General features: G+C 40.8%; 2 protein-coding genes across 5 annotated transcripts in view; one reads left to right on the top strand and one right to left on the bottom strand.

Annotated features, from left to right (window-relative positions):
• Positions 1 to 25,864, top strand: part of LOC119659942 — a 254,566-nt gene that overhangs the window by 25,698 nt on the left and 203,004 nt on the right. For 2 of the 3 annotated variants that reach the window (XM_038068283.1, XM_038068285.1), the window contains exon 2: positions 1,576 to 1,664. The exons of the other annotated variant lie outside the window; for it this stretch is intronic. The gene's annotated coding sequence lies outside the window, so the exon portion shown is untranslated. The remainder of the gene's footprint in view (positions 1 to 1,575; positions 1,665 to 25,864) is intronic. 3 annotated transcript variants of the gene reach the window in all.
• LOC119659943 (zinc finger protein 664-like) lies at positions 11,570 to 20,849 on the bottom strand. 2 transcript variants are annotated; one of them, XM_038068287.1, is made up of 2 exons: positions 19,278 to 20,849; positions 11,570 to 12,377 (listed from the first exon to the last, which is right to left on the bottom strand). In XM_038068287.1, coding segments are annotated over exons 1-2 (1,320 nt in total). In that variant the 5' UTR covers positions 20,596 to 20,849; the 3' UTR covers positions 11,570 to 12,375. The 2 variants fall into 2 exon arrangements, with proteins under 2 accessions (XP_037924215.1, XP_037924214.1); XM_038068286.1 differs by lacking the exon at positions 11,570 to 12,377 and having other exon boundaries at positions 12,386 to 20,849.

The following is a 25,864-nucleotide window of genomic DNA, read 5'->3' as shown; positions in this document are numbered from 1 at the left end:
CCCATTGTCTTTTAAACAAATGATAATTGTACCTTATAGAAATGGCCAAATATCAGAGTGTACATCAACGATATCGCTTGCGTATTCTTTCTGAATTAATAATAAAATAGAATGCTCAAATAAAGGCAATATATGTGCACCAACGCATATCCTTTAGTTGGTAACTCTACGAAAATTTATTGAGTGAGAGGCAGAAGGTTGCTTTTCTAGTGAAAGCAGAAGATTCTAGACAAAACCTCCTCTCAATTCGCTTATGTTGTATAAAGGGCATTGTTGTCTATTAAGTACAACAGTTGACACTAACTTATGGCAACAGTACTTAGTAATTTTTAGGTATTTTCTTGAATGACGGATTTTCAACCCGTATAACCCGAAACCTCCAGGCGACAGAGAAACATTTTTTTATGAATTTCTACCCAATGAATCTAACTCCAATTCTAGGCCAAAAAGTGTACTCTCCGTGATTTGGGTTATCAATCATAGCCAGCACAGAACTTCCATAAGTGTGCCGAAAGAGAACTTTTCAAAAAGTCCACTTCTAGAAGCCTAATCCGGCTGCCGGAGATACTAGATCAAACTTCTGATCGGACGCCAATTGCGTTCCTTGCGACTCCGCATTGAACCTCTATTCTGTTTTTCGAAATTAATGTTATCTTTTGGTCCTTTAAAGAAAACTAACATCCTTGGTGTAAGAAGCAGTTTAAATTTGCAAGTTAGGTCCCTACTGCTGCGACGTTACTCGAACCCTGTCTATGTCGATACCCCATTGGTTCTACTGTTAATGACCTCAGTGAAGGATATACCATGTTAGATGGCTCCAAAAAAATTAACAGTACTGTGCTGACCTCAAACACTCTGTGCGTGTGATTCACATTCAATTGTTTATTAAGTTCCGGATCCGATGGGCTGATAAATTGAGATTTATAAAATCCTAAAATTGATTATGTGCTTATGTTAGTTAACAATTACTGCGATAAACTCACTTTTTATTCTATTATCTACATCTTCAATGTCACAAGCAGTTTTAGACTTCCTGTTTGTAGCTATTATTTTTTTGTTAATGCCCAACTAATACATATGTTATGAGTAAATTAAAACCGATTTACTACCTTCCATTTATGAAATCCATTATGAACCCACCATTCCAAACATGGTTGATTGATTCTTGAAATCACAACAGAAATCCGACCTGCTATACTTCACACCATCAAACCCATTCGCAATCTTTCACAGTAAATCGAACTCTTATTTATCTTTTCATAATGCATTTTTCAAAACTATCATTATGCAATTTAACACTTGCTTGGATTCATGCATCAATCTGAGCAAATTATCTCGTAAAACCCTCAAAAAAAATTGCTCTGAGGTCAAAACATGCAAATTGAGACCGCACCAAATTATTCAAACCCCGAGAGGTCATCCGCGAATGAGGGTATATGGATACTAGCGCAAGTGATTATTAGATAAATTATTACTGCATTTTCTTAATTGGCCGGGATTACCTAATGATGACTTTTACTTGAACTGAAGAAATTATTTCAACTAGGATTGATTTTCTAATATTCTTTTTTTCAGTCTGTTCAATGCTTTTACTTTCATAATGCCGTCATTATTTTAATTGCTTGTGCAGAAAACCATTTAGCGGATCTTGGATAAGATTTAAGGTAATTTGAAATTGCATAAAAACTAAAATCATCTTTTTTATGGAAAAGGCACAAGAACGATTATTTAAAATTTAATTGTGTTCAACATACCATTTGGGGAGTGAACTTACATTTAGGGAGTCGATTTAGAGTTGCATATTTCCATAATTACAATTTATAAAAAAAAAAATCTTAGTGTAATTATGCGGTGTTTCCAGCGATTAATTATTTGAAATAATAAAAACTTGTTTTTTCTTTTTTTTTTCTTTTTCGGTGGTGTAGATATTTATTCTCGCAAATACCGATATTTCGGGAACCACTTGTTCCCTTCATCAGTTCTAACAAGTCTTGTATCTAAAGCTTTATACTAATTTTGAAAATGTAGGAACTTAGAACACAACCCTCTGGCTTCATCTTGATGGAACCAGGTTTATTTTCTACAGCTAGCAGTAAGCAATCAATTGTGCAGCATTACTAGTACTGACCACTAGTAATGGATGCCGCGTAACTACCTTCATTCCGAACATAGGCCAACGATCCTTCAAGACAATAGTCTGCACCAAAGAATACTCTGTTCCGTAGGGCATATTCTCCCATTCTTATTTCTATTATGAAGTTATTAATTAAATAAATGTAAATGGCCATCAATTTTGAATGCTTTTTTGCCGAAAGTAAGTGACGTGTTCAGGTTGCTGCTCGTTGTCTAATTAATGAAGAGTCTTAAAGAGAATACCCATCATGGATTCGTAGCTCATTCCCCCAGTATTGTATTCTTCTTTGTCTGATCCATATACTTAAAATATGAGATATAAAGTGCTGTAGGACGATTTCGGTCCTTGACCTCTCCGAAGAATACGTCTGCACTCGTTTCAGTTATCCCCTCATTCAAAGAAACTCAACTGCCTCTGGCTGCTTTTGCCAATCAAGTTCTCCCGTTGGTTCCGCGAAATCGTCCTATAGTACTATATATCTCATATATATGTATACGAATTAGATGGGAAAGAAAAAGATGAATATAACACTGAGGAATAAGATACAACAGTTAATTGTATCCATTAAACAATGAACCAGTAGCCACCATCTATATCAAGATGTGAAAGCTTGAGTGGGAAGGTCATGTAGAACATGTAGCATCTACTCAAAGGCAAGGTCGAATAAAACCGATAACCAGGAAACCCCCAAAAGGATGAGAATACTCAGTGGACAACGAAAGTTACATTTTGCTCGATGTCTGAAATTGGAGGATATGATCGCTCGACCGAGAAGAATGGTGACGAAGATTTAGGGATTTTGGGCTAGGATCTGTAGTGAAGATAATATAGCCATCTGAAAATTTGATTAGCCCACTTTCGTATCACACAACCATTTCTTGCTCCGACATTCTGAGTTGCTGTGCTAGCCCCCTAATATGACAACTAAAGGACAGCACTGAGTTCTCCCACTCTCCCCTCTCTTTCTCTCTGCAAAACTGCTTCAACGCAGGGCTTTGCGACCCTATTCAACCCTTAATTGCGCGTCGTCACAGTTTTTACACTTTCTTTTTTTCTTCTGCCTTAGCTTTGTAACATCTTTTCCATTTATTTCCAAGGCTGAACGGCCTTTTGAATAAACTCCTCAGTAGTTTCTGATCGCTTCCTGGTATAATACCTGCGTCCTAGGTAGTAACCTCGGGAAAGTTTCTCGGTGAAGGGCGAACTGCTGATAACCGATACACACCCGGACACACTTTGAGTTCCCGGAGCCGTTGACAACTCGTTGTCGACGTCGATGGGGTGATGTGAGCGCTAGCTAGGTAGCTAGCTCTGCCAAGGTGGGAGTTCTGGCGTGCATCAGGAGCCAACCCCTTCGGGACCCTGGCCGGGTAGTGTGCTTTAAACCGGCGTTAGTAGACCGCGTTCTCCCGAGCGAGCGCTGATCCGTCTGTGAGTTCCGGGATCAGCTAATAGTAGGTCAGGCCTCAGGGAACTATTGTAGGAGCTTTGTCCCCGAAGGTATACCCGTTCCTGACTATTGCGGCTCGCTCCCTTGCACGATGCGCTGGTAAAAAACTTAAATGACGAACACAAACAATACGAACGAGGAGATAGTGGAAGTTGAGAGTGAGTTGGGTGCATTTATACGCAACACGAAAATGCATCACTTGACTCAGCGCTCAGCGAAGGGCGCAACAAGGGCTGAAATACCCGACGAGACAGAGGGATGCGCAAACAGAGTAGAAGACTCGCAAAATGATGCGGCACCTACTACGGAGACGGGAACCCAGAGAGTACCACGCAGTGTGGAAAGAGGGGATCTGCGACGTTCCTCCAGAAAAACGTCAACAAAAGAGTGAAAAATGGATCGCAGACAGCCCGTTACAGAGTGAACTAGGGAAAAACGACAAGGGGAAGGGGCATCTGAAGGGGACTTCACTCAGGTACTCTCCAAAACTTAAAAGAAGAAGGAAAAGAGAGACAAGAGGCATCAACACGTCGCGTCATCAGAGAATCTTCTACTTAAAATTAAGGCAAACACAAAAGTTGGAGCACCAAAAGAAAAGGTGAGAAGACAAAGGAGGACGGCGGAAGGCAAGACTTCCGTTACAAGATCAAGCCGGAAGATAATGCAGCAGAAGTGTCTTCCATCTGAAAAACAGGGGTTGGTGGAGTCCTAGTCGAATTAGGCTCGAGGGCAACAAATAAAGTTACATTCTGTAAAGCAGCCAAGAGGCTACTGGGACAGAAAGCTTTGGTTTTCAGCCTGGAGCCCATGTGCTCTCTGGAAATCCGAGACTTTGACTGACAGAAAGGCAACATGTCGCAAATGCGGACAGGCAGGCTATAAACTGAATGCCTGCAACGAAAATGAGAGCTGCGTCCTATGCAGGAACCGTGTCGCGTCTGATGAGAACATTACGCGCACTGCGAGCTTGGGGCGGTGTCCAGTGTTTAGAGCAGAACTGGAGTATTAAGGGCTGTATTCACAGCCAATTACTAATGACTGTAAGACTGTCTTTAGATATTTCTGTAAAAGTCAACCAAAATACTGTCTACTTCACAAATTAGGATAGAAGAGGGAGAGGCAGAAAGTGATTCGCCTGGTATTGTAGGGGAGGTAAATAGGATATTTTTCCACTTGAGTACTGTTAAGGTTAATTTCTTCAGATGACAATCAGCAACTTTATGATATTCACTGCTTGGAGAAGTACCATTACTCTTGCTTAGACATTAAAAAGTAGAATATATAAAAATTGTCCACGTAAAAAGTTAGTTTTATATAAAGTCTACTATCCTCAGGGTTTGATGGCAAATAGAGGTAAATAGAGGTAGCCTCCTTTACAAACCGGCAGATTAATTGGAAATAAATCACCAATTGGGAATCAAAACTGACGCTAACAATGTCCTTTAGTGTGCCCCGTCGAGGAACTAAGAATATCGCCCCGCATAAAGCTCATTGAAAAGCAACGAAAAAAGTATTACCCAGCTGGAACCTCAAATGTGCGGAATGAAAGCTGGAGGGGAATTAATACGAGTATTTTTACGGTGTAAACTTAAGAGCCCTCCTAGTCAAGGAAACGAAGTATATCCACAGCAAAGTTGTCGACCATGGCACATTGTTTTCACACATGCACCCAATGCACATTCTTTTCACAGGGGAAAAGGGACATAACAGAGCGTCTAAAACACACACAATTCAAACCCATAAATAAATTACTATCGCGTTAGTTGCAAATTGTAGTTTTTTTATTTTTAGATCATCAATTATGTTTAAACATATGTAGATAAATGAAATGTGGTAAAGGATATCTCCTTGCTGTCCACTAACAATACCAGAAACTTAATTGGAGGACTCAAGCGAGTAACTCATTCAAAAAAGTTTAGTTCAGTTCAAGTTTAAGATTAACTTATAATAAGATGTATCTGCAGTGGGGTTTCCTACAATGAGGCTTATCTGCAACGAAGGTTATCTAAAGTAATATTCGACATAGAAATACTATTCAAATTAAGGCTTTTTAAGGTTTTGTGTAAAACAAAACCTTATTAAAATCGATTCAATGTCTGTCTGTCTGTCTGTCTGTCACACACATTTTCTCCAAAACAGCTAAACGGATCCGAATGAAATTTGGTGGACAGATGGCAGCTATGAAATCCCACGCATGCAGCGAGTGGCATAAATTTAGGTGGAGTTTAGAGGGGGGCTCCCCATACATGCAAAGGGGGGAATCAAAATTTTGTTTCACCAGATATAGTTGTGTAGGGTATCAAATGAAAGGTCCCGATTTGTACTTTCCGAAACTAACCTCAGTTTTGGCATAAATTGCAAAGTGCGTGAGTGAGGAGTCAAAATGTACGCACTTGAAGTGAGACAGGATTCACTTTCGGAAACCACCCAACCTAAAAATCCGAAAAAAAAATCAGAACCCATATCGATCGCGGATTTTCTCATTTCAGACGTAATCAAAACGTGGCACGCCACCAGTGCAATGCAACATCTTCATCCCCATTACCGCAAGACGCCGTTCATTGTCCTTTATAGTCGGCCAACATTCAGAACTATAGAGAGTGGCAGACGGACGACATTGCAGCAAATTTTAGATTTGGGACGTGCGCTGATACGTCGATCATAAAGAACACCAGTTGGGGATGCCACTTCATCCAGATTGCATTAATGCGTGAAACAATTTCATTACGCAGTTCTCCATTGGCTGATAGCATTGACTCGAGATATTTAAATCGCTGAGTTCTGGCAATGGCCAGAACCTGCCCTTCGAGATATTTAAATCGCTCAGTTCTGGCAATGGCAGTAACCTGCCCAGAACTGAGCGATTTCAATATCTCGGGTCAATGCTATAAGCCAATGGAGAACTACGTTATGCTCCTCACATAGGGAAACACAAAACCCTTTATACCTGAAGCGTCAAGTTTCCGGTTTCCCGACTTGTTTATACCAAGGCACGACTATGGTTAGCCTCATCCATAATGAAACTCGTCTATAGTAAAGCTGAAATTATACCAGAAGGTTCAAAATAGTGTAATAAGTAAATATACATAGTGGTTATTCCAAATCCTCGCCACAGTTCTTCACACAAAGCTTCAGACGCTTGGGCCACTCATCGATCGCTACACGAACTGTTTCCAGTGGCATTTGACGCGCGGCTTTCACTATGCTGACCTTCAAACTTGCCAAATTGGAGTGCCGACGTCAATAAAGGACTTCTTCAAGCTTATTCGGCTGAGAATAATCCATTGGACTTGAGTCTAGGTTTCCAGAAGGCCAGTCAGCCGACGTTATAAAATCTGACACGTTCACCGACAACCAATTTTGCATTTTCTGGACCTTGGGGCTCCCGCATAATCCTGCTAAAAGCATCAATTATTACCTTCCAGCAAGCTTTCAATCGAAGGCTCAATTAAGGTCTCTAACATCTGTTCTTATACCGATGAGTTGGTCTAGATACCGATTTCAGACATGAATGTCCGTCATGTCGTGGTAAGAAACTTCCGACCACACCACCCCTGAAGGAGAGTGGTGCTCTATTCTTAGCCTCATAACATACACCCGATTATTTTGGCGACTCAATTTTTTTATGATAGAAAAGATTTTTTCATCCTCAAAAAGGATTTTCTGTTGCTCATTTTTTTCGAACATTTTATCAGTTTTTTGCATCGCTGAAGACGGATTTATTTTACTTTAGATATAAGTAAATGGCTTTCACAGCGTCTATAGGCCCATGGTATGCGTGGAGACGTTCATTTCACTCGCTAGATGCTTCTCTTTTCGCAGCGTATACCGATAAACTTTTGCACGAACATTTGGCTGTCGTATAGACCCTTGATACCTCTCCTATGTCCAATTTTCGACGTAATCTATTTCTCTGTACCATTGTGAAGTTCGGTAAATGAGTCGTTTACTTATCAATAGCGGTTCAAGCGCTGTATGAACCTCTTTGGCCGTCTTCCAACACTCGCATAAGGCAATAGTAGCCACGCGTTTCTTGTACTTGTCGAATCTCATCGTTACACTGCTCACGAACTACCTGTGTGAAACAAAAGGGGGGGGGGGGAGATAGGATCCTATATTATACGTTCACAGCGCTGCCATTGTTTTTGTATCTCATTTCTCTTACTGATAGCTATACTGTGTAAATGCAAATTTGTTGACAAGTTTGCTGTATATACCAAGTAAAGTAAAAGGTTGAGGAAGCTACCCTGGTATACCCCGCGGATGTTAGATTCCTGTGATGTGGAAGTTATTTCTAATAATCTCCTGCCAGTCAGATACGGCTCAAGAATTTTATCAGTATTCGTAGGTAGCTTATTCCTTGATTTTGTTGCTGAAGCCTTCCTGCCTGATCTAATCAGATGCTTGTGCAATATCAAGGAATATGGCCGAACAAAGTAAGTGTATAGCCTGTGGAATGAAAGCGACGAAAATGGAGGAAAAGCTGAAAAATCAATTTTTGAGCACCTAAACGTTAATTTCTCGCTTAGTACATAGAACTAAATCAAAAAGAAACTGATTGGTGATCATGAGATCTTAGGGTACGCGTTCTAGTAGGCACACGTCTGTCCGGAGCGTTGAAAATGTCCCCTATGGACCAATGCCCGGCGAAGACCGCCGTAATCTTGAATGCATTTGCACGCGTCTGACACAAGAGCTCTCGTGCTCGGGCTATGTTATAATCGGGCCAAATTCTCCTTGACTTGGCACAGCTCGTAAGCCTTCGTCATCTTAGGCCCGCGGCTGCTAGGTAGTGCAAGTAGAATCGACCCCCGACAGCCGCCAGCGGAACACCGACTGTATTCACCGAAGGGCTGCCTAGAACAGAGCCTTGGCTCGCCAATCTGTCAGCCCGCTCATTCCCCTCTATGTTCCTATGCCCGGGAACCCAGAAGAGGATGACCTTGAGCATGCCGCCCAGACGGTTCAGTGCGTCTCTGCACTGCCCCTGGCTGGAAGATGTCGTCGCTGAGTACAAGGCCTTGATGGCCGCTTGGCTGTCGGTCAGAAAAAGATACTTTTCACTTTTGCTTAATTTATTTGGTTCCAGCTCCACCTTATATAAAGACGGTCATACTCTGAATCGGTTTTTTTTATTATATACCGGTTTAGTCTTGCAGCTCTCCTTTGAGTGCACTTCAAAGATTTGAGTCGGAACAACTTCGGATTCAATGCCTTTAATTGCTACGTCCATCTCTTTGCTGCTTTTATGTCGGGATGTATAGTAATTTTTCCCTGCACACTCAAATTCTTTGGTGATTTTCCAATATTCACCTTCGCTATAGAGATGGACATTTGTCTCGTCAGCATTGTCTATTTGCATTGGAAAACTATAGAAGTTGTTGCGTTCAATCCTCTGAGTTAGGGAATTAGCTAGTGTGGAACTGTTATGCCCGCGCAAGTAGGAAACGTACTAGGGAGCAACCGGAAATATCATTAAAATTTCACATAGTTGAAATCACTGCCCAATGAGTGCATACCCCAACTGGAAGGGAATTTTTTTTAACGTGTAGTCTTTTCAAGCTTCAATCAAAACAGAAAAGTTTCGTTTTTCTTTTTGAATTTCACTTCGAATGCAAGCCAAATTAAGAAAAAGCACAACTGACATCTTTTGCGATTCACGCCTTAGTAAATGTTTCAAATCGAAAATCTACAAACGGCGTGTTCCCCTTATGGTTGCGAGTGTTTGCTGGCCACCAAAGGTAATGAAAGCCGCCATTGTTAATTAACAATGAAGATGTTAAGTTGGATCAAGAGCATAACACGCTCTGATGACGTACAAAATTAGGATATTCGCGATCGTTATGCCATTTCGTCCATTGTGCAGAAGCTAGGAGAAGACCGCCTTCAGAAGTATGCTAACTGATGAGGATTCGCAAGCGAAGATTGGCCTGAACATCCAAGTCGCTGGAAAGCAACCATAACAGCCGTGGTTTGATAAGCTAGATGATAGATGCAGCCTCTTGACTCCACCCGATTTCGATCAGAAAAGGGGGCGAGCCTGATCTATGCAAACCTACTTCCCCACTGATCGAGACGAAGGCTAAAGGAAAAGAAGATGAAAGGAACAACTCAGTCTGCTTCTTAGACAACCTTGGCGAGAACCAATTTGTATACTCACGTCTTTAGGCTCCGACTCCAAGAATAATATTTAACCCCAAACGACTAAGGAGCTCTATTTTCGAAGCTTCAATTATAATCACTTTCCTGAATTGTTTATCAACAATAAAACAGTAAAAGTAAAAAAAAACGATGATTATGACCAAAATCTTTTCACTTTTCCAACACAATTATCTGCCAACCAAAAAAGATAATATAACGTGTCGGACCAAGGTCAGAGTCAAGGAAATCTGACTTTACCAAAAGCTATTTCACTTCTCCTAAAAGTGTTTAATGTGCTGTTTGAGGAATATTTCCATTTTTTTATTTAATTTCTCATAATTTAATTTAACAATTGTATATGACCATACGGCCGGTCACTACGCAACTAACCATGTCCAAGTTGCCTCCAGTCTTGATGTTAATTTCTTCTGTCGAATAAGTTTACCTCGCATTTTACAATTACATTACAGCGTCCATTGCGCGTTCTAACGACGCAAATGATGGGCAAGTTTTAATGAATTCTATAATTGTGCAGAATAACAACGTTTCATGGGGAGTTAACAAAATTTTTGGTATTATTAAAATATTAAATGTTTTCAAGAGGATTTTGAAGTCATGTTCTAATGATTGCACGTTGTTAATAGGAGATCTTGAAAAGGAATGAGTAATTGCGGATTTTAAGGTGAATTTTTGGTTTGGGAATAATTTATGTTAGATTTGGTAATATCCGGACATATTTGGAGGAAAAAACCGTGATTATCCCATTGAAGCAGGAATAATTGTTTGACCGAAACGCTCAGGGCGACTATATGGAAAGGTAACCATTTCACCTTCAAAGAGCATCCGCTTTTTTTGGCTCTAACATTGCAGGATTTTCCTATTGCACATCATTACATGTTCGACGGATTTACTTCTGTTTTTCAAATTCGGCCCCGAAACTATCTTGAAATTTATTAGAACATGATCTGGGAACATAACAAAACACCAATTAAAACACGAGTCTTACATCAAAAACAGCAATTATGATACTACATAGTAATTACGATGCATAACGTTTGCTACAGAAGACATAATATAACGATGTCTTCGAGTTTCAATGTCATTTGGAGACGTTAATCATCATTATGACTTCTTCTATCCTCGCTGAGGTGCGTCATTGCATTATAAAAATATTCATCCCATTTTTATCACAAATCTCAACATACACAATGAAAAGAAGATACTCAGATACTCAGATTGTAATAGACACTACCCCGTCCAGTCTAAAAATATCCATGATAAAAATCACAGTTAAACATTTGAATCGCATTTCAAACTATCTTAATGAGTGTGTGAAGCTGCTTCCCATTGTCGTTGATTGTAGTTATTCCATCGCATACGTGGATGCATTATAATTATTATTATTATCACAATTATTATTTATTCCACGCCACTTTGAATTGTTTGTCGGCGCTTCAGCATTCCTAACGAGATGAATTTAAAGCTGTTGGAGTGATGGCTGATGTGCGTCATTTCTCTTAGTTCCATTCATAATGCAGAACAATAGGATGTGAGTACGTGCATGTATGCATTAAAACTAATACGAATTCATTAGGTGAAGATCTGAAATTATGCGGAGACTATTTAAAAGTATCTATTCGAAGGAAATTAGCTCGGAAATTCAGGGAAGATTGAAATATTGCCTCCAAACTTTCATCGAACCTGCACCTGATTATAAAGGGCAATCGAGAAAGTGTCGATGCTTTCAATCTTTATGTTAATCAATTCAGAAGTGAAAGATACTTTTTTCGCTTCACAATGCATTATATTTCATAATCCTCGAAAGTATTAATCACACGTACAAATTTATGATACATGTCGGCCTTTATTAATTCAGTTCATCATTACAAACATCATTTATTTCTTAATTTCAATTAATTTAACTACAAACTAGTATTACACGGAAAAAAGTATTCAATGTAAATTATGTAGGATTTTTCATGTTTCCTATTACATTTTTGATAATTAATTCAACTTCGATCGATGATTGATGACTAGAATGAGCAATGAGCCTTCGTATTTCAGACGTACTTATTCTATGACAGTGCATTGGCTTTACAATTCAGTTCATCAATCGCTGAATATTCTTTATTTCTGAGGTTTTTAGTTTAAGGGTGGGAAAATCAAATTTTCCTGTTACTGTCTTATGAACATACAACTTAAATTAATAATAAATACTTTTCTTTATATCACACGAACATAAACACAGAAAGAAATTATATTTGGTGCCAGTCATAGGTGATTTGGAATGCAGTTTGGACTTTTCAAAATGAAATAAACTTACGTAAATAAATTACTGGTTCACTAGCAGAAGGTTAATTACTTTTTACTCTATGACACTCCCGTGAGGCGTCCCTGTAAGAGGAGACCCATTAGATGTTGGAATATTGCAAAAATTCATTATATCGCCCAATCCAACTATTTTTACTGCCCAATTTATTATAATTCAAACTATAATTGGGTTTTATTTAAATAATAATAAATACTAATTTAAAAACTAAAATAACAAACACAAGTTTAAAAACAACAATAAAAACAATTTCTTTTCACAAAATAAATATCACAAAAAAATTAAAACAAAAAGCGATGCAGATAGAATTCTCGAATCGTTTTCTGAAATAAAAAAATATTTTTCAAATATTTGTCAGACCTTGATGAAAAAACTGTTAGCTAAAGATTTTCACATTATAAGGAAGTGGAGAAAAAAATGCAACGTCAAGACGAAGTAGAACAATTGCAGATGATGGGAGGGATCAGAAAAAAAGTATTCTTCAACTCGGTCTGAATAAAATTAGCAATCGGGAAATATGGCAATCAAAATTGAAACCGAATACAATGAAAGGAGAAAAGATAATTCAATTTTTTAGATCTTTGATGAGCTGACTGGTGGCTGAATTCAATAAGATGCCATTCCGATGAACAGTTTTCGCAATTTCAACAATCAAACACCATTCCCTCGAACCACCCCCAATGTCGAAAAGCACAGACGAGAACGGGTCGAGAAATAGTTGGCCTTCCCTTGTCTGTACTCAACGGGGAGCGCATATACAATCGAGGGTGAAAATGGGTGGAAACCCATTACGACAATTTGGCCGGAAGTAATCGTCACTATACCACCTCCGTGAAATATAGAGAAATTCGGTAAATGATCTACTATCATTGGAATTCCTTCTCTGCCGTCGAATCATATCGAACAATTGGTCGCATGGTTAACTTTGAAACCTAATTCCGCCTCCGTAACTCCGAGCTGCGTGAAAGCTTTTTGTCGGGAAACAAGAGCGACAAACTCCCCAACCAGGCAACCAGGCTGAAATGAAAATCATCTCACTTGCTGGACTTTATTGCACACAAGCGAAACTCCTGGAAGACAGCTGAAGAGAAGCTGAGGCAAAGGCACATCGTAAGTGCAGCCCCTAGTTGCACAAAACGCAGTGGAGAGAAACTAACAACCGAAATAAGGAGACGAGGGAAAACGGCGTGGATCTGCCGACGAGGACGCATTAAGAAGAATTCCGCGACCAAGTGCACCAGCAGCGTCGAAAAAAAAGAGAAAACTCAGCAACAACAATAGTTGAATAGCGTAGCAAAGTAGAAGGAAACATCAGCGCCAAATAAAATGAGAAAGGCCAAACCATGATCAGAGGCCATTCTCATCAAGCGAAGGGAGATCTTTCGCGGAAGATGTTAAATCTATCCAGCGGACTTGAACCGGAAATATATTTGTCGAGATTGGGTCGAAGACTGATAAGAAGTGTTTTCCAGCCTAGAACCCATGTGCTCCCTTGAAATAAGGGATCTGTATTTTCTCACTAATACAGAAAAGACAGAGGAACCGATAAAAACGGATTACTCAGATGTGAGCAATCCTAAAGTGAGAGTTAGGTCGGTCAGCTCCAGAGAACAAAAATTGGTCATTGTCACTGTCTCTGAGAAGACAGCGAGCCAATTTGTCCATTGCGGAAAAATAAGGATCCGGTGGATTATTTGTCTGGCAGACTACAGAAGCGGATCGATGAACGGAAGAAATTGAAGGCTCCATTAAACGCTGCGAGTGATGACGAGCGTAACGGAAAAGGTAATAATTACTATCAGAGCGACATATGATGACGCAAAATTTAACGTGCTGCATCCAGGTAAAATCTTAGAGCCGGACTGTAGATAAAAAAAAAACAAAATCAAGGTTCTCAGTTTGATGGCGCATTGCACTCTTTCTATTCGTATTAATACATGGAGCATCGAAGACATCGGCCACTTTTTATAATCAGTAAATGTAATTTCTGCCAATAACGCACCGGATTTTTTCCAAACTCAGCAAGTGCAAATATCTCAACACCAGCATCCTATAGAGGCTGCCACTTTCGCGCATAAGCTCTTGAAGCAATGGCAAGCCAAGAACTTTGTCGGGGTGAGGGCGAACACCTGGGGTCATGTTGATCTGAAACCAAAAGTGACAATGGATAGGTCAGACACTGTAAGTTATATCATGTAATGGACCTCACTATTCTAGGATGGCCGGTGAATCACTAAAGAATTGCGTGGCGCACAGTTATAGATAGCGCCTTAGGATCTGTGACAGATGCTGCCTCTGGTGGCACACGAATCTGGGGGTGGCACACGAATCTGGGAATGGCAAAGAATCAGATATGTATAAAAAGCAGCGTAGGGTTTTCTCCTCAGCATATTTGCTAAAGTTAGACAAGTTCATAATTTAAAGAGCAGTGTCCCCTTATTGACCAAAAGTAGCTGGGCTAGTAGCCTCGGGTTCCTTCCGAACAATTTTTGAATTCAAATGATCCTATTTGGCTCTCGATCTCGGCTTTCAAAAGAATTCTGTTGGCATGACGTCAAAGCAGTGCCACGATTGTAGGTTTTCGACAAGGCAATCTTTCAGGCTCTTCATTGCCAAATGATGCTTGAATGCCTTAACATCCATAACAAAATCGAACTAATTTGAACAACGCCACCACATATTTTTCTGCTGCCAACAGAGCGATATACTCGTATGTTTTATGTATACCTAGAAGGTAGCCGTCATTTTTTTGAACATTGGGTCAGTTCTGCTCCCGGATTCCTTATCCATGGTTCACCCGTTAGAGAAAACTACATGAAACGCAGAACGCCAGCACTGATTAAGGGAATAAGTTGTCCCCGATATATCGGGATTCGGCATCGAAAAATATTTTTTTTTTACCAGCGAAGGGAACGACATTGGTACTTTGCCCTTCTAGTTAGTCTATAATTTCAAAAGTCCTGGCACAAGGTCTTTTCGGCGAGAATTTCTTCTCCCGATGATTAGGGCAGAATATGTTTATTCAATGACGAATTTGTAACTTTGCGTTAGCAGAAATCGAGATGGACATTTTCAAGAAAATGTTAGTGAGCTAGCTGCATAGCTACGCAGACTAACCAACCCGAGACTAAGCTATTTTCGTATAAACAGAGCGAGATGATGTTCCAAGAACAAATAAGAGTTACTTTGTCTCAGAAAACTGCTGTTTGCTTCAAAATAATACAACTAATGTGTCCAAGGACCCATGAAAGTGCTGTCGCTCTGTGCTGTGAAAACCTTCCCAGATTTCTTCCAAAAAGAAAGAAGATAGCCTGATTAAATGCCACCACACTTCAATATCCCGTTTCGGTAATATTTTACGAAAACTTAAATAGCTAACCGTCTTTAATGCGCACCTGACTACTATTTATTCAACTATTTCCATCAAAACCTTTACAGGCAGCTTCCACGTCCAGTTATTGTTATATTTCATGTCTGAACAAAGGAGGTTGAATGAAGTAATTAATTAGTTGAAATTCTGAAGGAGCCACCACTATTGCTGATTGTTATCCTCGGGAAGGCTGAATATCGCTCTATTAGAAGAAGCCATCGACACGCCAAATGGAGACCGGCGACGTGCCAAATAAAAGACAATTCAGGGACATTTTTCAAAGGTGTATTGAAAATTGCATTATAAGAATTAGAAGAACTTTTAAAAAAAATTAACGGCCGACTTCCGACCAGATATAGGACAGATCTACATCAAGAACTGCATGAGAGATATCCTGAGAAGGTTGCTTTCTCTTAGAGAATTGCTGTTTAGTGAAAAATTCACTTAAGATCACCGTCGTTATCTAAATCCTTTCTATTCTTCATGTACTTATCTCTGGGCCTGAAATAGCTTAGTTGCGTGAACTGCACATATCCATTAAGGTGTTCCTAGACGGTACCAAGCGTCCGATGCCCAGCAATTGCAATCATTACCACATAAACGCTTCATGGAAAAACATTGTAGCGAGCAGGACACCTACTGAATTAAAATTTGCTACAGTTGTGGCAACTAGTAGTCGACAGCCATCTTTAAATCCCAAACAGACACCAACTTTATGCATTGACTTAGATTGGTCCGAAAGAAAGTATACGTTTTTGAAGTCTATGGCTAACGGTCTACATAAAGACTGCTTTTCCAGCTTATACTCATTAAATTTGAAGAAAAATGCGTTGTTACTATATCAAAATATTGCAGACGAACGACTTTTGGAATTAACAGCACAGAGCATTTGGAAATTGCAGATCTGCAAAATTCATCTCCCAAAACGAAAACCTGGTGCGAGCTTAGGGAAAGAGGATGATGAAGAAATTTTTCAACTCCAGGCAATCACAATTAGGTTACAACGCGACCAAACATCGAGAGTGAACTCCGGAAACTGTTCACCGTTTTGTCTAATACAAACGCCACTAGATACTACATATGCTGGGAAGTGATCCATTTTCGGTTTATCAACCCTGTATAGTTGGATAAGGCTTTTTTGAATATATTCCACATGTGACCTGCCTTCTGTGAGGAAAAAGTTAGCCACATACCTACCCCACCTCTGCTAATTCAAAATATTTTGGCATTATACGAAACAATGATCCTCAAAATTAAATGGCAAAATCAAAGCAAATGAACTATGAATTTGATCGTGGCGATTTTTGACCTTTTCCATACATTCGATGCACTGTGTGGGGGCTCAGAGCTGTTGCACTTTTAGAAGTTTTTTAAAGGCCTCAAGGTTACTGCAGTATTTACTCATTCAATTTCATGGTTTTACCGCTCAGCTTAGGGCTATAAAGGCAGATATTATCTTGTTTTTGCTCCTTCCCCTCCCAGATACTCCCTGACCTCGACAAATTATAGGACAACGAGACAGCAATGCTTCTAACGTTGAAGTCAGTCCTATGGAAAGTTGCAACTATCTACTACTACTATACTAGAACAAATACCTTTGAACACCTGATTATGGAACGAGATACAAAGAGCTTAAATATAATTTCAATTAATGTTCGGGCATATTAACCACACTTTTGAATCTGACGTTAGCTGCCTTTTACGATAAATTCTGTAGTGGTGCTTCTTATGAGTGTCTACTAAAGGTACAATAAGGTTACCGATAATATCAAATCGGATGGGACCTAATTGGTATCCTAAAAGAGCAGACGCCTTAGGGCTCATACGCACTTGCGGCTAACCGCTTTGGCGGTTGATCGACGTGCTGAACCGCCTGACGCGGTTGCGTGGCGAGGCTAGCCGCGAAACGTGGTTGAAATGACAAATGTTTGCCCAACCGCATGATGAGGCAGTGAGATTGCCGAACAATGCACAATCAATTCATAATTGAAGTGGATGCCCTCATCAGATACAATCGAAATATCAAAAATGCTTTCTGTTAAAGGATAGGTGGTTTTACCTGAGCTATATCGATTAGTGGTATACAAGGATATTAAACTCCTTCCACCATTTTAGACGTCTTCTTCCCGAGGTAGGGTTGAAAATTCAAACTTTACCATGATGACACAGAAAAACACTTTGAGGAGCCATTATTTTTTAAGGGTTGGGAACCGCGGCTAGCCGTGAGACGCAGTTGTAATGACTGGCGGTTGTTCAGCCTCATAACTGGAGCGATTGGTTACCGAACAGTTGCCATTCTGTTCACAAACGAAACGGGCACCATTGAGTTGACTGGTGCTATCTAAGAGAGAGTTTAAGAGGACGAAACGAAGGGAAGAAATACTGGATTCCTCCTCTACTCCAAGGACATCACGAATCTGGCCTATTTGCAATTTGTTTTCAAGAACTAAGAAAGAGCAAGGATAAATTTGCCAGTTATGTGAGAATCAATGTAGGTCCGACCACGGCTCTCCATCCAACGGCTGTGTTTGAAATTTTGTTCCAGTGTAGTGCATATAAGTATACACGTTTCCATATTAAAACGCGGTTAATCACCAGTGTGTATGAGGCTGAAAAGCAAAGCATCGAAAATAAGCAAAGAATGCTCACCGCGTGTGCGGTCCATGTGGTCTTTTGTTTGTTTTCGACGTTTTGCACGCCGTCCCACTATTTTTGGCACTGAAATACTTGTCGCGTAGGGTAGGTCTTAGAAAGTTTTTCCACGGTCCGCTTAATTCGAATTAAAAAATTGGAGATGCTACCTCACCTGTCCTTGGAGGAGCGTGACCAAAAGCGCTTCTCTAGTATTTGATATTTGCTGATTCGCAAAGACAACATGAGTTAGAATTATATTCATAGCCAAAGCCGCCTATTTCATTAGGAGTAAACTGACCGAAGTGTTTCTCGTTAAACAATATTTCGGACATGCCCTCTAATGGTACTTTCTTGCTGGCTACAGTTTACCCCAAATAATGCAGCAATGTTCTTCGAGTTGTGATCAGAGCTGTCTAATCTTCTTCTAGTCTTTCTGCTAAACGAAGGTAGAAGCTTTAAAAAAGTTTCGCATTCACTGGTCTGAATACCGATTGGCAGATTGGCACTGTTGGCTTAAGGTGGGGAGGCGATTATTTGTGTCTCCGCTTCATTTTCTCCTCCGAACGAAATCGCTTTCTCTTTCATCCGTTTAAACGTTAAATTGACGAATGTACCTAGCCGCTGTGGACGACATTACCATCAATAATTTCGTAGAAGGAAGGAGGATTCCAGATGGAATTCAACTCCCACGCTGATGACACAAATAGTTGTTCGCGCACTGTCCGTTAACATAGTTGGAAAATTAAGTTTATTTGTAAACTCATAAATAATTAAATTAACAAACCTTTTAAAGGAAAAACACAAATATCCATGAAAAATAATCAACAAGAAAAAACAAAAATAAAAAAGTTACAGGAAGAGATCGTTCCTAACTCTTTTTTCTCTTATCTCCACGGAGTGTCTAACTGTAGCATTGAATCCTCAGGAAAGCAGGTGAAATTTTCTAAATCCCAGCCCAATCCCTGCATATCCTTCATCTTGACTAGCTTCCACAGCAATCACCTTCGCATTCAACTAAACAAAGCAAACAAAAAGGACAACAACAAACATGACTAGTACGGATCCCCGTTATGATCCACCTGATAATGTCTCCTCAGATTCCCATTCTGCCGGTAGGCCTTGTCGCACAGCTGGCACTGATACGGCGCCGTTCCTTCGTGCGTGCGAATGTGCGTGATCAGGATCCCTGACTGCCGGAATCGTTGCTTGCAATACTTACACTCGTACGGCTTTTCCCCGGAGTGCACGCGTTCGTGCGTCCTCAGCGTTGTCTTCTGGGCGAACGTCTTCTCACAGCTCTCGCACTTGAACGGCCGCTCACCCGTGTGGGTCCTTACGTGGGTCTTCAGATTGTCGCTGCGAATAAAGCCCGATCCACAGAAAGGACATTTGTAAGGTCGCTCGCCAGTGTGCGTGCGATAGTGCGTGACCAGGCGCTTTTTCTCCGAGTACGCGCGATCGCAGATGTCGCATTTGTGTGGTTTCTCGCCGGTGTGTGTCCTCATGTGTGCCTTTAGACATCCCGATTGCTTGGTAGCGAATCCGCACGTTTGGCACTTGTAAGGTTTCTCGCCGGTGTGGACGCGAGCGTGGAGAGTAAGAGCCGTCGACGTCCGGAAGGCCTTCTCGCACTGATCGCACCTGTAAGGCCGCTCGCCTGTATGCGTCCGCAGGTGAGCTCGCAGATTCTTGGAGGAAGAGTAAAACTGCTTGCACTGCGGACACTGGAATGTTTTATCGAAGTGGATGCGCCGGTGAGCAGACATTTGGCCGGACTCGCGGAAGCGAAGGTGGCACACGTCACACTCGTAGGGTTTGTCCCCGGAATGGATCCGTTTGTGGGAGACTAGAGAACTGGAATGGGCGAAAGTTGCGTTGCAAATATCACAGCAAAAGGGCCGCTCACGCGTATGCGTCCGCATGTGGACTAGAAGCGTGTCCCGCCGTAGGAATGTTCGATGGCAAACGTTGCAGTTCCGGTCTTTGTACACTGGGTTCTCGTGGATGCGCATGTGGTTCCTGATTGCGGTCTGTGTGTGGAAAATACTATCCGGACAGAGTTTGCAAGCGTAGCTCGCATCGCCGTCCAGACTAACCTTGATTTTCACATAGTCACGAAAAAGCTCCTCCTTGGTAAATCCGGTATACTCCGATCGAATCCCATACTTCCTGCGCTTCGACTTACTCATCGGCGTCCCCCGGCCCGGCTCGTCCTTCACATGCTTCTGAACGTGGAGCGATAAGTCCTCAATATTGAGGAACCGCTCTTCGCACACTATACAGCTGTGCCACTCCAAATCCGTCGGTTCCTTCGCATCCAAATTCTTGTCTCGCAAGAACTGGATCAGCTTCTCATTCTCTGCATCATCGTCAATAATGAACTCGGGTTCCTTCTTGATTTGGTCTTCGGTGAGGATCTGATCCCCAGTCAGAATAAAATTCGACTCACTGCTCTCGTCGCCTGCAGACAGACTGCAGCTATCCGCCGTAAAGTCAGCAAGGAGGACGCTTTTCATTTCAAGCATTTTCCCGGCCATTGTGATGTAAAAAAATCGATTTTTCCCTTCGCCTTGATGATGGCCGGGATAACGACGAGTGTCACTGATTTGCTTTCACGGATGTTGTCAGCTGGCCGTGAGTCGAAATTCTTACGTGCCATGCATTTTACCACTTGCCCATCACATTTAAGAGGTTGGCGAAAAGTTCACTTCGTGACCGTGTACACATTTTTTCCCGAGAATTTGCACAACAGACCGCAAAGTACACACAACACAAACACTTTGTTATGACGTTTCTCGGGCAACTGTCACAGTGCCAGTCCAATTGGATAGTATGGTAGTATGGTTCGCGGTCGAATTGGAATTAAAGTGATGCAATTAGGCGGGAATTGAATTCGAATTTGAAGTGGATGATGCGATTGCAAGGTGGATTTATGTTTGTTGCATTTACAATGTGTTAACATTGCAATTATTGATTGCATTTTGATGTGAGCGGAATCTTCAATTAGTGAGGATTATAATGTAGGCTGAGAGGAATAATGAATCGATTTATTGGTAATGTGCATTTTATAATTGAATGTTCAATTGAGAGAAATACAATGCATGACGCAACTTTGTATTTTCAGATATTGTTTTTCAATCTATAAAGCAATAACTTCAATACTTTGTGTTTGTAAAACTTTAAGTAAAATTTTAGAACTAATTTTGTCCTAAATGGAATGAAAATTCATGATTTTCATGATTCCTAAACTCATAAATTCGTGCAATGCTACAAAATTTGTCAAGTCTGGTAATGCCATTTTTGTTAAATTTTTATATGATTAGTGAATGTCATAAAGGATGTTATCGAATAAAACCAAATTGACTATATATTCCGTGGATTTGTATCCTTGGAACGAGTTAGATGCCCTCCAAACTCCTTCGAACAACAAAATTTTGAATCCTCGATACCTGCATCCCAGGACCAGGTAAGAGACTAACCAATAAATTTTTTTTTGCAAAATTCGACTTTATTCATCAAAATAATTGCTTTCCATAGCAATACAACCATTCCATCGTTTTCCTAAACTTCCGATGCTTTTCTTATAAAACACTGTGTCCTTAGCCTGAATATAGACCTCAGTTGCGACTATAACTTCACCATCGGAGCCGCATCTCTTTCTCTGGAGCTTCCTTTTGAGATATGCGAACAAGCAAAAGTCAGATGGGGCCAGATTTAGGGTATCTGGGAGATGTCGAAATGTTAAATCATGCAATTTCCCCACAGTTTTCATCCACTTGTGAATCGGCCGTTATCCTAGCGAAACAATGGTTTTTTCTTAAACATGTGAGGCCTTTTCTGCTTAATTGCGTCAACCAATCCTTCCAATGAATAAATTCCAAAAGCAAAATTCCGTGGATGCTCAAAAACACAGAGGCCTTAACCTTGCCTGCTGACTGTTATGTCTTCGGACGCTTTGGCCGGGACCACTTGGAACAATATTTTTTCATATCCAAATTGTTAGGGACAATTTTGGCCATAGTGTCAGTGTCCTGTCAAGAAAATCTACTTAAGGTATGCTATTCCCTTATCACTTTTAGTTTACCTCCCGTTCAGCAATTTCAGCTTGGCCAGCGACCACGTTTGCTTATTTCCTGTTCACTTTTTGGTGGAGTATATTGAGTGAGCATATGCCTCAGTTTCGTTATCATCACACTTAATGCTATGCAAGTGATAAGCTCATAGCAGTAGGACAAACACATGACGAACACAAACATCCACGACGACTGGGAGTCGATCCCAGGAAAACAAGGCCAGGCCAGCGCTATAAGTCCCCAACTAAGCACCAAGATAAAAGCCTCTTTTAATTTAGAGGTTGTTTCAAGGTGATCTTTTATCATAGCTAATATCAGTTCTCTCCTTAGAGTTTTCTAAGCTCCTTGGTGACGATTGCCATCTTCGGCAAATTTCTTTATAGGGTCGAGGCGAGCAGAAGAGTATTAAGTTTTAACTGGTCTTTTTTCCTCTCGTTGACTTATTGAGGTATGCTTCAGAAGATAATCCAATTCCGCAGTTTAAAAAGGAGTTTGATTGTTCTTCGAGCTACCGTGGTGATTACACACTGGCAAGTGCTAGACGAGGTTTCACCGTCAGATCACCGATACCTAGAATTCAGTTTGACTATTTCGGGCGAACAGTCTGCAATGCAAAAACAGAATCCTAGGAAAACAGTTAAACTTCCGGAACTCACAGCGTGAATATCAAAGGCTCGTTAGATGTTCGAAACGAGACTCCTTTAGAGCATACTGTGAGAAACTGGATGGCGAAAAAGAGACTTAAAGGCTGTGTAGACAGTACAGTACAGACCGTCCTGGAAGTACACCATCCGGGAAAACGGGTGAGTAAAGTGCTAGGAAGAGAGTTCGCGGTTCTTGAAACCCCTTCAACACGCAAGCGCTTCAAGCTGAACTGGAACACTGCGAAAGCGGTTGTTACCACTGAAAAGGTGAGAGCTGCCATACAATCCTTTGAACACTTCAAAGCATCTGGCATGGATGGCATCTATCTAGTAATTCTAAAGGAGGGTATGGAGCACTTGATAAGAAATATTTTTCTAGCAAGTCTTGCTTTGAGCTAGGCTTGATGAGAATGGTTGAGCGTCACATTCGTGGGAAGACACTTAAGCCGCACTCAATAAAAACCAACATGCTTACCAGCGTGGCAAGTCCTATGAGTTTGTTCTTTATTCTTTGGTTTCAAAGATAGAGGATGTAACTCTGAAGGGTGAATACGCGATGGGGGGGTTCGTGGACATTGAAGGCGTCTTTGAATATGCCCTTTTTCAGAAACTTTTTGATGTTGCCAGAGAGCATAGTGTTGATGATGCTTTAATTAATTGAATCTATGGTATGCTAACGCAGAGATTGCTGTGTGCTAAAATGGGTGTCGATCACTATCTAACAGCAGAAGCAATGAAAGGCTGCCCCAAGGAGGTGTGCTGTCGCCACTTCTGTGGAGTATGCTAATGGACTACTACTATGCGAACTTCAAAATTTGCCAATACATTATTACGGCGAGCGACATAAATCTGGCATGTGACTTATTACGTGTTTAACACTATCATTTCCGAACGACTTCGAATATCAAAAAATCACTTTGCCCATATATTCTACACTATATCTAGATATAACTGATGCCAAAAAAAATTCGATTACGCGGATCCGGCACACGGGATGACCCCCTTAAGGACGGCAACCTGGATGATTGACGAGCGATTGAAGGGCAGGCGCACCGCAATCTGTAGCGATAGTCAAGCTGCATTGCGATCGTTGAGTGTACTTTGATTACTTAAAAAATGCGCGAATGTAAAAATCGATTGAACTCTGTTTCTAGATTCGATACGGTGGAATTAGTCTGGGTACCCGGTTATAGTGGTGTAGAGAGAAATGAAATTTCAGATGCTTCAGCAAAAGATGCTTCAATTCCTCCTATGCCATGCGACTGAAACCAATAACTTTGGTGTCAGTAGCATGCTATCAAAAACTGCCAAGAAGCTTCCCATAGGTGGCTGAACCTTAATGCTCCTAGACACACCAAACTTTTCCTGTCAGAACCAAACAAACATACTGCAAAGTTTATCCTACCGAAAAGCGAGAAGACTTGCAGAACTGTCGGAACTTTTCAAGGGAGTTTGAGGAAGATGATTGTCGCTCCTGCCTTTATACAACACAACTCTACCATCTTGACATAAAAATAGCCCTTTTCTGAGGCAGCAGAGAGATTATGTAATTGTAGGAAAATCTTGAGAGAGAGCATTTAACAGTCTCAGACGACGCTTACAAGCGAATTACCCGCCACAGCAACAAATTGTTGTCAAACTAGGGGGGAAATCACAAGGCTCGAAACCCTTATGGGTAGATCTGTGAAAGATACCAAGAAACGACAGATTAGCACACTTCCCTTGTGAGTCACGAAGGACCACCATGGGAAGGGACTTCGACATAATGCAATCTATCGTGAATGTGTGAAAAAATGCCGAGCAGATGCATATACCCCAGCAGGAAACCCATCTACTGCTGGAATATTAATGACTTATTTTTATCCGAATAACCATCGAGCCGAGAAATCAATTCTGTATCCCTCTGTAAGAAAGTGCTGTTGACTATTTCCAGAGATCTTAAATATTATGACAGGTATTAACCAAAGCCTTGCTGGAAAGTTTTACGAGATTCAGGGACAAGGGACTCCAGCTTGGATAGTATACCGAGTAAAATTACGGTGAAGTCTATAGAGTGCATATTTGCTCGAAAGATGTATGCCAGAAGGAATTTTTCCTAAACTAGTATAGCCTATGGCTAATAAATGTTCACCCGAGCAGTCCTACTATAGACTCACATGCATTTTCAACCCTAAGGGAAAATGTTGAAGTAGGCAATTTCTAATAGATAATTTTCATTGGTTTGTGGACGGACTGAAAGGCTTATCAGATCGCTAGCTATCTGGGAAATACATAGCTACCAGAATTACAAGAAATATAGTAATTATTGTGCAAAGTGGAAGACCATCTGACTTGTGAGAAAGTACCACAGTTCCAATATGCAAAAAGAAAGAAAGTCCAGCAGAGTGTTCAAATTAGCGTCCGATCCGGGCGCCGGATGCCATGAAGATTTTTGAATGCATTCTTGACAACCGTATTCGCGAAATACGGTTCAGACTTGTGTTAGTTCGGGAAAGTGGACCTTTTCTGCCCCTTCCACAAAAAGCCACTCAAGCATCCGGACCATAACCAACAAGGGCGTGTAGGCCAATACAACAACATATATGCATACTCATATCCTAATACATTTTGTAGAGTAGAACTCACTGTCTGCCTCTGACATGGGAGAATCGCTTATTATGATTCATTCCTAATACGGAAGATTGTGGCGGAAGGATTTTCTGATCAAGCTTTTGGATCATATGTGTCCAAAATGTAGAAGGACCTTTCTGCCAAGTGCGGTCATTAATTAATTGAATGTCGGCACAGGGCTCCTTCAATCAGCAACGGAAAATTGTTCTTCCTTGCATGTATGTTGAATGAGAGCTCTTTATTTCGTGAGCTTATGGTTTACTGATAAAGGTTTCTCCTCCTCGAATAGGACAAAGAAGCTGATTGTTGACTAGTTTTCGCGGTGGCTACCCCCAATTCCTCAACTCTGAGTGATCCTTTTTGTATTTTGTATTTGGATTTAGTCCAGTAAGTACAAGTTTTGGAGCTGAAGTAGTATTCTATCATTTCAAACATTTTTTTGTAATAGAAAACCGGGGGACCAAGGTCCGGTCCAATAT

The sequence above is a fragment of the Hermetia illucens genome, chromosome 6 (assembly GCF_905115235.1).
Source record: "Hermetia illucens chromosome 6, iHerIll2.2.curated.20191125, whole genome shotgun sequence".
Classification (NCBI taxonomy): Eukaryota; Metazoa; Arthropoda; class Insecta; order Diptera; family Stratiomyidae; genus Hermetia; species Hermetia illucens.
The sequence above is the reverse complement of the archived record's forward strand: the minus strand, read 5'-3'. Positions and strand labels throughout refer to the sequence as shown.